General features: G+C 51.5%; 1 protein-coding gene and 1 pseudogene across 1 annotated transcript; one reads left to right on the top strand and one right to left on the bottom strand.

Moving 5' to 3' along the window:
• Positions 1-815: 815 nt before the first annotated feature.
• LOC149750305 (uncharacterized) lies at positions 816-2,507 on the bottom strand (annotated as a pseudogene).
• A 2,903-nt stretch (positions 2,508-5,410) lies between these two features.
• On the top strand, positions 5,411-12,195 carry SIX1 (SIX homeobox 1). Its single transcript, XM_022570763.3, has 4 exons — positions 5,411-5,591; positions 6,385-6,501; positions 8,829-9,822; positions 11,888-12,195. The coding sequence occupies exons 1-4, from the start codon at positions 5,411-5,413 to the stop codon at positions 12,180-12,182; spliced, it is 1,587 nt and encodes a 528-aa protein (XP_022426471.2). The 3' UTR covers positions 12,183-12,195.
• Positions 12,196-14,538: the final 2,343 nt, after the last annotated feature.

Raw genomic sequence — 14,538 nt, 5'->3', positions numbered from 1 at the left:
ATGAATAGAAACAGACGTTCCCACAAGAGAAGCGTTTCTCAATGTGAAGAGAGGCAGGCGGATTGCAGCCCACCCAGTTACTCCTAGGAAATAGCTCTCTTGCTAAAGGCAGAACTACAGGGACACCTGGATTCTACTGGAAGGCCTATGGAAGAGTCACGACTCCCCAGGAAATTCACATGGGGACTGGAACTTGGGACTCTCCGGCGGATGATCGGTTCTAGTATCTATGAGCAAACCTGGAGGGCCTTTAATTACGTTCATTAATACAGAGGGACCTTTTCAAAACATGAGATCCTTTTGTTTTGCTTTGACTTGTTTATAATGAGCATGGAGAGACAAGAACACATTATCCTTTGCAAATGATAGAGGAGTTTCTCCTGAATTAATATAAATTCAGTTTTTAGATTTGTGGGTTTGGGTGGGGAACGGTTGATAGCAATTGTCCTCGGGACCCTTTGGTCTCCGAGTGTGCAACCGGGCCAGTCGATAACAGTAAATAAGAGGTTATTCTACCTCTTCCTTGTTCCTGGGCAAGGCGCAGCCAAACCAGGTGAGGCCACTTGCTGCGGCGCTTCGATAGGAAGGATTGGTTGCCGTTGCGGTTTCCTTCCGCAGGACTCTGGAAAACGAAAAGTGGGCTCCGCTCGGGCAAAGGAGATCCAGATTCTCCTCTATCCCTTGCTCGCCTTGGGCACATTGGGGCAGCGCAATCGCCAGTGAAGCGTCGCAGACCTTACCACGACGCCTCCAGTTTTCCAAAGGAGAAAGCTAGGGAGGGATGGCTCTGAAGGAAGGCAACTGTGGGGGGCTCTTTAGGACCAAAGAAGACTCCCTTCCTGCGAGTTCCGCTTGGGGCAACGCGGCGCTACTAAGGCCGCAGCTGGAGGAGCTGTTGCCAGGCTGTGGGCTGAGAATCCGCTATGCCACCCTTGCCCCTCCCCGCCGCGCGTCCCTCACCCCCGGGGCTCGGCTGGGCAGATTTTCTTTTCCTTTCTTTTCTTTCTTTTTTTGTTTTGTTTCGGTTCCTACCGGCCAGGCATCCTTTGCCAGGAAGACAGCGCCCTCTCTCTCCTCCCACCGTGCCCGCCGCCGGCCTGCACCCCCTCCCAGCTTCGCTGACCTCCCCTCGCCTCCTTCTCGCCCCCGCCCTCCTCGGCCCTGTTCCCTCCTTCCTTACGCCCCTACGCCTCTCGGCCCCCAGAACCACCCAGGGGAACAACCCGAGAGAATGGCGGGCTCCAGAGCCTTCTCAAGTCTGGGCCACTGGGCCGGCTCGGCCCGAGCGCCCAACCTCTGGCTGTAGAACTGGGCGGAGCCGTCCCCGGCGCAGACGCGGCACCCGAGAGCTCGAGCGCGGCCCCGGGGAGGGGTTCCTGGCGCGGGTGGCGGGGCGTGGGTTCGCCCGGCTCTCGCAGGCTGGGTACAGCGGGCCGGCGGGCGGGGCCCCGAGTACGCTGCGCGGCGACCTCTCCCCCGCGTCGGCGCACACCTGGCAGAGCAGCTTACCGGGGACCCCAGAATGCTCCAGCGAGACGTTGACGCGGGCCTGCAAGCAGGGTGACGGGTGGGGGTGGCGGGTGAACTTGAGCAGAGGTAAGGAAAACTCCTACAGCCTTGCTCCAAGCCCTAAAAGCGCCCCTCGCGGCCCGCCGGCTGCCTGGAAGCCTCACCCTGCGGGCTTTCAGCAGGGCTGCGCCAAGTACAGCAACGATGTTGGAAATGGTTGCAAAATCCAAGCCCAGACGGGTGGGCGAGACGCGCGGAGGGGCTTGCGTGAGTGGGCACCCTCCACCCCTTATTTAATTCTCCACAGCTCAGAGGACTGCTGCTTCAGACAAATGCCGCGTGGCCCATTCGGGAGCAGAGGCAGTCAAGCTTATGTCCGCGAAAACCTGGATTCTTTAGAACCCAAACAATGTTCTCGTATGGGAATGCAAAAACATTTTCCATGGCGTGGATTTGCACCGACATAGAGGCCTGAAATGCTCCCCTTCCCCGCCTAACCGTTCCCGGCGCTCGGGAGCCACAGGCGGAGTTCGCCTCAAGCTCACCCGGCTGCAGAGCGCAGGCGGCTCCCAGAAATGCACTAATTGAGTCACAAACCACCGGCTGCCCCTAACAAAGCGAACCGTCTCGGCAGCTCAGCGCCCAATTTGTCCGCAGCACTTTCTTCCGCAATTCAGAAGCATTATCTTGTTTTTAAAAGTATCGCGGCAGAAACGTGGCAATTATCCTGGGCTCAGGTTACGCTAAATGGCTTTAGGCTGAGAAATGGAAGAATATAAATGCCGCGAAGGTGGTGATCGGTTTTCTGCCGGGCCTGTACGAGGGTAGGGAGGCGAGCGAGAAGATTTCGGCCAGGGAGAGGGAGGTACGGCGCAAGAACCCACTCTTGGTTCTCTTTCCCAATGGCACCAACAAGAAAGAAGTGTTGGGCCTTTATCCCTAGAGGTTAAGGATTCAGAGCGATGATCTCCTTCAGAGATCTGGAGAGAAGGGGTCATGTCCCGACAAGACAGGGCCAAGCTTCTGGCCTCGGCTTTGGGTCAGGAACAGGTTGGGAGCTTCAGGCATTGCTGGGATAAGGAAGGGAAGAGAGGTCAAGGGTCAGAGGGAGAGATGAGGAAGAATCCAGTTTCGGGACAACTACACTAAAATTGGAGAGGGAGAATGGCACTGGGAGAAAACAGCCATGAGGAAAGAGGAGCCGGCCCTGATGACTGGGGAGAGGCGTTCACTCCTGAGCGAGGGGCAGGCCTGGCCCAGGAGCCCGGGCGGACGCTGTAGGGTGGGAACCCTGGAGAACTGGAGAGGCCCAGAGACCACGAGGCGTCTCCGCATCAAGGGAAAAAACAAACAAACAAAACAAACAAACACAGAAAACCTCTAAGAATCTTCATCTCGGTCCACCAGGGTGAGTTTGGGCCTGGAAAATGGGGAGAAAAGAAAAGAGGGAGTAGCAAAAGGCGTTGGGGTGCCAGCTCCCGGCGGGCAGACGCCTTGCTCGCCGCAGCCGCCCAGCCTGTAGTGGTAGCCACGCTGTGCGCGTGTCTCTTTCCCCTTCTGCTCAAACCAGCCCCCACATCTTGAAGTAATCAGCAGCCGAGAAGGGACTCGTCCCCCTGGCATCTCAGGTTAAAGAAGGAGGTCCAGGAAAATGTGGTAGAGCCATTACAAGAAACCCGAGCCGCAGTCATCAGGGACTCCAATTGCCATCGCATTAGGATTGATTAGAGACCAGCAGTACCGTAATGACCCGGAAAGAGGGGCAGCCGGGGATTATTAATATCAGAATGTGGCGGAGAGGGGAGGTGGGTGAAGGGAAGGAGGGAAGAGCAAAGTGAGGAGGGAGAAGTTTTAAGTTACTAGGATTTATATATAAGTTCCGGCTTACCTGAGGAAACCAGATAGTCAGTGAATCACGCAAACAATAAATCTAATTCCATCTAAAATTTCACGAAGGCTGATTATTTGGGGGGGGGGGAGAAAATCAATGTGAAAATCAGGCCAACATCTAGTTTTTATAAATACGTGTTTTTATAAATTTATTTTAAGAATCTAAGTGAAGAGATGGGGAGGAATGCTGGATGTTCACTTTCCTTACCAATGGGTCCCTACAAAAAGACTTAGGGAGGGCATTTTTGGGTCATTTTGGGTCTTCTCTCAAGGGCTATGGGGCAAACTCGCAGAGTCTGCAGAGGAATAATAAACCAAATTTTAACTGAAACAGTGATAACTGGGTAGTGATTTTTGCTTTTTGTTTTGTTTGAGACAGGAACGATCAGGATCCCTAAGAGATGTAGAGAAGAGAGTGGTTTGTCTCCTTCCTCGGACTATGAGCCAAAACAAATCAGCCCCTGATGGTCTGGGCTGAAACGCAGCTCACTGGATAATTAACTCCATCTTTGCAGTCCACCCTAACTGTTTATTTAGTGTCACCCTGCATTACCATCACTAGCACTTTCCTCTGAACAGGAGGAGCTGCAGGCTTTCACCTCCCAAAAGGAAATTCTTCTTAGCTTAGACAGATGCAGTATACAGGATGTACATTAGCTGACAAAAAAGTTGATTGGAAATTCAGTGGAAGATAAGAACTCTTGCCCTGAGGTAATATTAATAAAGCAAAAGAGGCAAGAGTGTCTTAGGTTCTTAAGAACAGATTCTTACAACACTCTCCTTCACTTTCCAGAAAGGTGCTTGGCATCTATCTAATGTTGAGAGGTGTCTTCTGACTCAAATCTGGCGGTTGGCAAGTCTCTGGGCCTGAGCCTTCGCAGAGCACAGCTTAAATCTGCCCTCTTCCCCCCAGGTGGCCAACCCACCTTCCTCAGTCCTCCATGGGTGCCCCCACCTTTTTAACCACACCACCACTCAGTGTGGTGGGTCCCCACCAGCTGAGCCAGACGCCCATGCTCGGACTTCAGAGTCTACTCGCCCTTCGCTGCCTGGGTGCCCGATATCAGCACAGCACGCTCTGTGAGACCTCACAGCTCCTGGTCCTGGGGAAGCAGGCGCAGGCGCCAATAGTCGTGAGGAAGGGAGAGGAATGAGAGAGAGAAGGAAAAAAGAAAAAGAGAATAGAGGGATCCAGATAGAGAGGAGAGGGTGTGGCGTGAGAGAGAGAGAGAGAGAGAAACGCGGAGAAGAATGAGAATGGGGCAGCGAGGGAACGAAAGGGACAGAGGGTGAGATGGAGATAAGAGAGAATAAAAGAGAGAATGAAGGAATCAGAGGTTCACACACACAGAATGAATGAGCTTCCTCTTTCAGACTGAAAAGAGAGGATGAGGTAGAAAGAGACACGGAGAGAGACCAGACCTGGGGACACACACAGAGGGAGAGGATAACCTCTCCAAACACACGCACTCCAGCACTGTCCCCATCCAATCTGAGTTCCCTCGCGGCGGTGTGTCTCAGCCTTTCTCTCTCCTCTCTCTTCCTTCCCCGACCCCGGAACAATGTGGGGACTGTATTTTCAGGAGCCGCGCGGGGCGGCACGGTTTTTAGCAGCAAGCTGGGCTCGCAGCCCGCTCTGTTTGTCCAGGTGTGGGCAGGGGGCGGCAGCCTCCCGGCGTCTTGGGCCGCCGCTGCGTTTTCGCACCAAGGAAGCGGGAGGCTCTGCTCGCATGTTTCCCGCTTCCAGGAGAAAACTCCCTCCCTACCTCCATACATAAATATATTAGGGGAACAGACAAATCTTCATTGTTCAGAAATAAGCCAAGGAGGCCGGCCGGCTCCCCTTGGCCCGGCCAAGCGAGGCTGGAAGGAAGGGAGGGAGAGAGAGGCGGGGGCCGCGCGGATCCGGTGTCACGTTGCAGATTCCCACTAAAGATAACGAAACGTGATCTATTTTTCAGAACAGCAAGTGGATGGGAAAGAACCTTGACAACACAAAACTCATTTACTAATGGACTGGTTTTGGGTTTCTCTCCTTTGGGTCCGCACATCGCCCTGCCTGAGCCCTCGGCCTATTCAGAGCTCGTGGGGAGCAGCGTCCCCCAGGAGGCAGGTGGGCGGCTGCTCGGGTGCCGCGCCGCCATCGGAGCCCGGGATCCCGAGGGTCGAGGGCACCTGGAATTTCCGACCAAGTAGAGGAAAAAGATGGACGTTGTCACTTCAGCCAGGATTTGGGGAGTCTTCTCACTGCCCCAGAGCGACGACGCTAATTTATTGAAGAGACACCTCCCGAAGCCCTTCCCTTCCAAATATCTTTAGGTAGAGTAGAATCCCCGCTCTTGTTCTTAATGGCAAAGGAATTCCAAGAAAGCCGGCCGGGAGCCTCAAAGCATCTCGCTCCAAGCCAGAAGGGAAACAAGTGGGTCCCAGCCAGAGCTTTTTGAACCAAGGCCTTATGTCAACCCGACCGAGAAACCCCAGCACCAACTGGTGCCTCTGCATTGACCTTTCCATAGACCAGTTGTGCGCACCCGGCCGTTACCTGTAGGGAGGGAGGCACAGGAGAGCAGAAGCCTGGTGCTGGGAGCTCCTTTCCAGCCGCGTTACCCTCGGGAGCCGCGAAGCGGCGAGGGCAGCAGCTAGAGTTGCTCGTTGCCTTTAAATCTCCGCCGCATCTCTGTTTTCTTGTGATTTGCATTGACAGCAAAAGGTTTTAAGTTACTAGAACAACTCAAACCTTTCTGTGTGCGATTTAAAATGGATCATTTGGTTTATGTGGTTTGTAAATTCATGTCATTTTACCTCTTTTAGTGGTTTTCAGTGAAAGGTTCCATTTTGGGAAACCTTATATATCTGAGCCAATAATTAACATTTATAACGATTGGTTCCCCTAACCGAGGGATTGAAATAGCAGGTAGGCTCGTTGGTACAAAGCGAAAGGCACTTTTCCTTTCTAGTCACGCGATCTACTGGATTGAACGCTAGGAGAAAGGCTGGCGGGCCCGGGCACGGCCTCCAAGGACGAGCACCACATCACGTCAACCCCGGTGCCCGCAATCGCGGCATCTACACGGTCGTCTTCCCAGTTGTCGCCAACGTCTAGTGCGTCTTGATTCCTTTTGAAGAGAGATGAAAAGAAGTGGGCAGGGAGGTCTGGAGGAAGCCGGAAAAAAGGTGGTCATATTGGTGTCTAATTGTCATCTCTCTGCTCCCTGTAAATCAATACCTGCCCTTATTTGTCCAAGCTGTGCCTCATTTCCTTATACAAAATTGTTAATTATAAAGTACACCCCATACTCAATTTACCGTTTGTCTTTTAAGAGACTTGGTTGTACTTACAGACTCCCGCCCCCCCCACATTCCTCTAACACACACACACATTGTAATTCTGTGCACTCGCTCCAGACTTTAGGGCATTAACTGATTTTTAGAGCCGAGTTTAAGCCTCCGTTCCAGTCCTCACACAGCTGCCATGTCAATAAGGACTGTTCCAAGCAGAGACGTTCCTTCTGGCAGGACACTGCAGCTCCTCAGGACTTCATCTGAAACATCATGAGCACTAAAATAAGACCGCCAGGGAAAATTACCAGACACATGGGCTTGGGCTCAGCTTTGCCAGGTTTCCAGTTTAGAAAGTAAGTCATTGGGCACACAGTGTGGTAGGGGCTCTTTTGAAATAATATGCACCCATTAAATGCACTTAAAAATAATCCCAAACATATTGAAATATCAGCATCTATTTCCAAGGTCTAATTGCATGGGATACTGCAGGGTTTCAAAGATGCAAAAAGCATTGTTTGGGAGTCCAGCGGAGAAGCAGCTTCATGTCTACTCGGAGCCTCCTGAGAGACAGCTAGGGAGTGGAAACCCTTCATGAGTTTAAGATGTACATTGCAGGGTGCATTGGACTGGGTGCATTATTTTAAAACCATATAAATAATACAAGGAGAAAGAGACACCGTGCTTCTCCTTCTTCCACTCCCACTTATGTCTCAATATGTAAATGGTTCTGCGATGCTGGGCTCTTGCTGATGGAATCAAAACATATTTAAAGAAGACGAGCAAGTTTAAAGAACCTAGAGTTTGCTCCTTGCATTCACCAAAAGGAGACATTTAAATCAAAAGCATTTTTGAAGTGTACTTAAAATTCTGTTTTGAAGTTATCTAATCAGAGATAAGTATAGTCATAAAGTCACTCTCCTTCCACCGTTTGGCTCCCCTTATCTCCACGCATTGTTCTTATCTCCTGCCAGTCTCAGCTCTGACAATAGATTATCTTTGTTTAGAGACGCTAATTGTTTTCAAAATCTTTTTAATAATTGCTTTGGAACAAGGTGTGCAAATGAGGCTTAAGATAATTACAGCTTCATTTGTTTGTGTAGTTTTAATAAGCATTCTCCACACATACACAAAATAAGAGATGATAGGACTGAAACTGCAAGACATCTCTCATTCCCTGGCAGTAAAATAGGCCAGCATTGCAATCTACACACACACACACACACACACACACACACACACACACCTCTTTATTTAATCTTCTTGGAGCCGCTGTCGTTCTCGCTTTGAGGGCAGTGTCCCTCTCAGAACAGGGCAAGGATTATGTTACAACCAGAGGGCTATTGGAGCCGGACACAGTTTTATTTAATTTACACCCCATCCAGCGCCTTTCGCGCGAGGTTCCCAAAGCATTTTTGCTAATAGCAAGTAAATCTTCTCGGCATTCCTCGGTAGCAGAGGTGGCCTTGGAAAATGCAACCGCGCTAATGGGGAAACCGAGTCCAGAAGCCTGCCCACTTAAACCATAGAACATTAAGATACCAAATCATAAATGAACCTTCGGCATCTCTATCTGCTCAGCAACTATGCTCTACACAACTCTTTGCGTGGTCCTAAATAGTCGCGGCCTTTTGAGAATGAGGGAAGCGCTATACAGCCGGGAGCATCTGTGCCTTTTGGAGGGAGGTGGGGGCAGGAGGGAAGAGAGGAGGAAATTAGGCTTGGCTCCTGGAGCTGAAGCCAGCCGGGAGAGAAGCCATTCTTCCAGCGGTTGCAGCCCGGAGCACTGGTCTGCTCTTGTATTATTTATCGCGTTCCATAAGCTATTCATCAATCCATTACTTATTCATTCCAACATTAAGGTAATTAAATATGAGCTCACCGGGAAAGGGCAAGTCTGCAAGGGACAGAGACAGGGTATGGAGGGAGAGGAGGCGAATCAGGTCTGGAGTCATTGATTTGTGCAGAGATGTGCGCGGCTGCCCTTAGGTGACACTGCAGAGGGGGCTCACTTTTCAAGGTCCTGACGCGCTCACCCACTCCCACCACCCCCGTCCCCGAGAAGCACCGCTCCCTCCCCCCCACCCCCCCCTCGCTTCCCACCGCTCGCGGTCCCCTCCTCCCACCACTCCCTATCCCTCGCTGCACAGCCTCGCCCTCCCCGCGCGGGGCGGTGCGGCCTCGCGGCCCGGCCTGGCGGCGCGCGGGCTGGCCAGCCCCGGATAGGCGCCGCCCGCAGCCAATCAGCGCGCCGGGGACGCTGCGCGCTTTAAGGCAGCTGCGGGGAGAACAGAAACCAAGTTCCCCGGCAACAAGCAGCATCCACCCGGCGGGAGGCCGGAGCCAGCGAGGCCCGAAAAGCTGCGGAGTGAGCCGGACGCTCCTTGTCCAGCGCGAGTCCTACTTCTCCTCCACTAACTCGGCCGCCCGTCCCCAAGTCTCGACTCGCTTTTTAGCCTTCGCAAAGCCTAGGGAGGGGGTTAGGAGCAGCCGCGCCCCCCTCTCTGCGGCTGCCTCCTCCTGCTTTTTCGGCTTTGCTCCCTGCCGCGTGCGCCAGGGCAGTGCGCCCCGGCAGGCCCCAGCCATGTCGATGCTGCCATCGTTCGGCTTCACGCAGGAGCAAGTGGCGTGCGTATGCGAGGTTTTGCAGCAAGGCGGGAACCTGGAGCGCCTGGGCAGGTTCCTGTGGTCGCTGCCCGCCTGCGACCACCTGCACAAGAACGAAAGCGTGCTCAAGGCCAAGGCCGTGGTCGCCTTCCACCGCGGCAACTTCCGCGAGCTCTACAAGATCCTGGAGAGCCACCAGTTCTCGCCTCACAACCACCCCAAGCTGCAACAACTGTGGCTGAAGGCGCACTACGTGGAGGCCGAGAAGTTGCGCGGCCGGCCCTTGGGCGCGGTGGGCAAATATCGGGTGCGCCGAAAATTCCCGTTGCCGCGCACCATCTGGGACGGCGAAGAGACCAGCTACTGCTTCAAGGAGAAGTCGCGGGGCGTGCTGCGGGAGTGGTACGCGCATAACCCCTACCCCTCGCCGCGTGAGAAGCGGGAGCTGGCCGAGGCCACCGGCCTCACCACCACCCAAGTCAGCAACTGGTTTAAGAACCGGAGGCAAAGAGACCGGGCCGCCGAGGCCAAGGAAAGGTACGCGGAGTGATTCCCGCTGATCGGGCGACCCCGGGAAGCCTTCCTGTCCCCGCCGCCCCTTCCCGCCCCCGCAGGCACCAGCCACCGTGTCCACCCAGCCGGCCGGAGCCCTCCGCCGGGCGGCGCCCAGGCTTCCGCGGCACTGCGGCGAAAGTTCGTGAACTCTGAGATCGCTTGCTAGGGGTGGGGCGGGGGGGGGGCTCATCTGATTTGAGCGTCCGCGCGTGGGTTTCCTTGGATGTGTGTTGGGAAATGTTGGCGCTAGGTTTGTTTTTCATGCCTTCTTGGCTGGCTGGGGCGAGGAGTGGCGGGTGGAGAGTGAGTTTCTAGATCAGCTTAGAAGGGCAGTGTTGATTGGTATCGCGAGGAGAGGGGTTCGGTGGGGCCTGAGGGTCTCGAACCTCTCTCCTCTTGCTCCCGGTGAGGGTGGAGCTGGCCAGAAACTTATTCTCAGCCACCACGCCGCCCCGTCCTTCAATCGCTCTGTCCTGGTAGTCTTCTGGGTGAGAGGTTGCTTAATTCCGCACTAGCTGTACAAAGGGAGGAGCCTTTCAAAAGAAATCCACAGAAAAGAGCTTTGGGAGAGTTGGCGCTGCATTTACTCCCTGGCGCCCCAAGCCCAGAAAAGATTGCTCCTCGTCGGCTCCCTCGAGCCTGGCTGGGAGCCGAGGCTGATCAGTCTCGCTGTCCGCGCCGCCCCCCCGCCCCCCTCCCCGGGTGAGGAAGGGGTTTCCAGTCGCAGACTTCTCTCGCCCCAGAGCTCAGAAGGCAATATTTTTTTAACCTGTCTGTGCCCCCGCCCTCCTCACGCCAACACACCCGGCCACCTGGCCCGGCTCCACTCGTTTGCTGTAGAGTTTCCGACCGAGATTCGGAAGAGCGTGTGGGAGGCGGCGGCGGCGGCTGCAGCGGTGGGGAGAGCGCTTCGGGGAGCCGGGCAGTTTGGGGGAAACCTAAGCTCCCGAGTCGGCTGGGTTTCTTTTGTTCGCTTCGGAGCCTGGGGGCCGAAGATGTCGCCGCCTTGTTCCCCTCTGGGTGGAAAAGCAGAGTCTGGATAGCTGAAATGGGCTCTCTGGGAGAGACTGCGAAAGATGGGGAGAGAGTTGGGGAGACAGGCGGGCCCCGCGGTGGGGAGGACGGCTGAGCCCTCTGAAGGCAGAAGCGCCAAGGGCTACAAGACCCTGCAGTTCACCAGCACCAAGCGCCCAGACTGAGACCCCGGTTCTTCGCACAGGCTCCGGCTGTGCGGGGTCGCGAAGTTCCCCTGTGGGGAATGGGTGCGCTGGTGTGGATGCCCGCAGGGAGTCTGAGAGAGGGCTGTGAGGGACTGCGGGCTGAGCGAGTAACACGGAGACAGGGACAGTACAGTTCCAGGTAGATGTTAGTTTCAAAAAGGCCGTCCTTTAAGCCAGGCCCGAGGGCCCACTCCCTGATGAAATCGGAGAGACTGGCTGCGCTCCCTGTGTTTACTCAGGTCACTGGGCCGCTCTGGACACCACTTCCCATGACCTGTCCTGTGTCTCTGAGACCACAACCTCTGGGCAGGGGCAGGGAAACTCGACGGTTAATCGTTTCCTCAGATGGGAACAGGACAATTGACTTGATTCACCACCAAACATCTGTTCATTGGGTGCTGTTCGTCCCCCGATCATTTTCTTCATCACCAACAATCATTTGTTGGAAAATTTTCAAATTTCATTACTTCTAAATGTGGTACTTGTTGATAGGTATTTAAAAATAACTGGTTGAACAAAAATTTTAAAATAATTTTTATGTTTCAAATAAGCCCTGCTGATCTGGCTTTCTAAAATCTGGAAGAGGAAGGGACCTGGCTCCCCAGGAGCTCTGTCCGTAGCTCCCCATTTCTCAAGTCTCTTCTGCCTCTTCATTTCCCCTAGGACCCTTGGGGATGGGTGAGAGGGCAGAGCTTCTCCATTTGGGTCAATGACTGATTGCACAATGGCCCTTTCCTCCTTCCAGCTCCCCTCCCTCCATCTCACACTTTTTTTTAACTTACTTTTTTTTTTTTTTTAACCATATGGTGTTGTCCTCTATTTCTTAGGGAGAACACTGAAAACAATAACTCCTCCTCCAACAAGCAGAATCAACTCTCTCCTCTGGAAGGGGGCAAGCCGCTCATGTCCAGCTCAGAAGAAGAATTCTCACCTCCCCAAAGTCCAGACCAGAACTCGGTCCTTCTGCTGCAGGGCAATATGAGCCACGCCAGGAGCTCAAACTATTCTCTCCCAGGTTTAACCGCCTCTCAGCCCACCCACGGCCTGCAAGCCCACCAGCATCAGCTCCAGGACTCTCTGCTGGGCCCCCTCACCTCCAGTCTGGTGGACTTGGGGTCCTAAGGGGGAGGGATTGGGGCCTCGAAGCAGCGACTAGGGACACTTGTAAATAGAAATCAGGAACATTTTTGCAGCTTGTTTCTGGGGTTCTTTGCGCATAAAGGAATGGTGGACTTTCACAAATATCTTTTTTAAAATTCAAACCCAACAGCGATCTCAAGCTCAGTGCCCTCTTCTCTCCAACTCTTTCCACTTTTGCATTATTTCCCCTCCCAGTGTGGAGATCAGGGAAAAGGAAAAAAAAAAACAACCCAAACAAAAATATCCAGTCACCCAGTCTTGGTTCTGGGCAACCCGTGTTCCTGCTTCAGTAGCCTTTCTTTTTTCTTTTTCTTTTTTTTTTTTTCAATGAATGGGAATTACAAAATCAACTGGATTTTAATTATTTCATTTTAATTTATTTATGGAAAAATGTTTTGAGAAGAGGAAAAGGAAATGAAAACGAGAGAGAGAGACAGAGAGAGAGGAGATCAAAATAGTGAAAAGATCCTCCAGCCTGGGAGGAACTGGTTGCATTCTTAAGGTGAATAGGAAAAATACGATCTTATAACTTTTTTTTGATGGGGAAAATTAAGTTTACATTTTCATATTTAGTGTTAAACAATTTTATGTAGATTAAAATGAAAGAACAGTATTAGGGGAAAAAACAAGTGCCTAAATGTCTTAATGCTCTCTATGTGAGGCAGTTAGAAATAGAAGTGACCATTAGTAATACAAATACTTCTGTCAAATTTAGTGGGGGTTTTTGGTTGTTGTTTGTTTTCTTGGGTTTTTTTTATGGCAAACTTTAAAAATGTACCAGTGTGAAAAAACACTTTCCTGAATGCCATTACTTCTCATGCCCTTGAAGCTTTCTTATCTGTAGCCTACTCCTGTTAAGGGTTTCTCCTGTTCCTAGTTTCTAGCTTGCAAAAATAGGTAACAAATCTAGCAACCTGGTATTTGTTACTAAAACAGCATGTGTTTTCAGGTTTCTTTTCTATTGTACCTAAACCAGTCTAAATTAAAACTTAGTGGAACACCAGGAGTACTGATTCTGTTTCTGAAAGGTGAGTTGTGTATTGCTGTCATTGGGCCCCCCCCCATTTTTTTAAACGAATAGTTTTCTTGCTTTCTTACTTAATGGCGGTTATGAATTGCAGGGTACTTTGAAGGCCATCCCCTGAACCAAGAGTGGTGACTGAGTTAATTATATGACAGAAAAAGAGTGAATTTAGCTTTGGGGTATTTATTTATTTTTTTATTATTTAGAGATGCAGTTTTGTTTACCACTAGCTCTTCTCCACATCATTCGTATGTTAGCTCTTTTGTATTATTAACAAATTTATGACAAGACTGTGAAAGTAAAATAATTTATCTGCTTGGGGGAAAAAAAAAAGGGAACTTGTACAAGGATAGCAACATTGTGAATTACTCTGTACAAATAGAAAGCAGACCAACAGGACAGGAGTTCTTTGCGGTGCTGCCTGATAGTGTCCAGAAAAATCCCAGTAATCATGTAGGCTCCAAATTATTTTTGCCTGGGGCAAAAATGATGTATCTTTGTATTTAGCTTTTAAAATTAGTGAAACAAATGGCATTATTTATTAAAATTCTACTCAGGATAACAGGATTGGCTTGCTTGTGCTTTGTAAAATATTACTCCCCAGAGGAAGTCTATTTTCTGACATGACAGTTTCATAATTTTGATTTTTCTCCATCTGTGTCACCATTAATATATTCATTTCTTTCTTACTCTTTCCTATCTTTCCTGTCCTGATCTAGAAGTGGGGGTGGGAGATGGGGAGATTAAGGCCTTCTTATTATGCGTATTTTGTTTTTTAAATGCTAAATGGCTGTGACTGAGTTCCAGGGAGAAAGGGTCACTGTACTTAACTGTAGTCACTTTTACTTATAAAGTCATTTTTCCCCTCAGTGATGGACAGATGTTCACACAGCCGCTCAGAGACCATCCTTTGGACTGGGAGCTCAGGGTCCCAATCTCCCTTGTTAGTGTTTTGGATCATTAAGTTGGTGTTTATTTAAGTCACTAGGGTGTTTATTCTCCACGTCTTGGGCCACGGAGAAATGCCACCCTCTGCAGGAGGGGCTCTCACAGGGGATCTCCTCGCATTCTTCACATTCACTCCCCAAAACAAACACCCTGCACAAAGATAGCTTTCAATGACCCTGACAGGCTTCAAAGGACACCGCGGAAATCTCCCTGAAAAATAGGAAGGGCCAATTACTTTAATTTCTTACATGCCCTCTCTTCCTACCCAGATGACTAAACCCCCACTCTTCCAGCTCTGTTTAGTATAATTTTAGACTCGTGGAAGTTCTGTCTCCCTGGGCACCCCGGCCCACTTCCTGCTCCCTT

The sequence above is a fragment of the Delphinapterus leucas genome, chromosome 2 (assembly GCF_059928025.1).
Source record: "Delphinapterus leucas isolate spDelLeu-1000000601 "Yukka" chromosome 2, BTC_Dleu_Yukka2, whole genome shotgun sequence".
NCBI classification, from domain to species: domain Eukaryota; kingdom Metazoa; phylum Chordata; class Mammalia; order Artiodactyla; family Monodontidae; genus Delphinapterus; species Delphinapterus leucas.
Note: the sequence above shows the minus strand (reverse complement) of the source record. Positions and strands in the feature narration are given on the sequence as shown.

What these genes read in the sequence shown, in the direction of transcription:
- SIX1 (XM_022570763.3), top strand. Translation starts at nt 5,411, where the DNA reads ATGGACTGGTTTTGGGTTTCTCTCCTTTGGGTCCGCACATCGCCCTGC. An exon ending in CACCTGGAATTTCCGACCAA is followed by an intron (nt 5,592 to 6,384) that starts GTAGAGGAAAAA and finishes ATTGAACGCTAG; the next exon opens with GAGAAAGGCTGGCGGGCCCG. An exon ending in CCAGTTGTCGCCAACGTCTA is followed by an intron (nt 6,502 to 8,828) that starts GTGCGTCTTGAT and finishes CTCGCTGCACAG; the next exon opens with CCTCGCCCTCCCCGCGCGGG.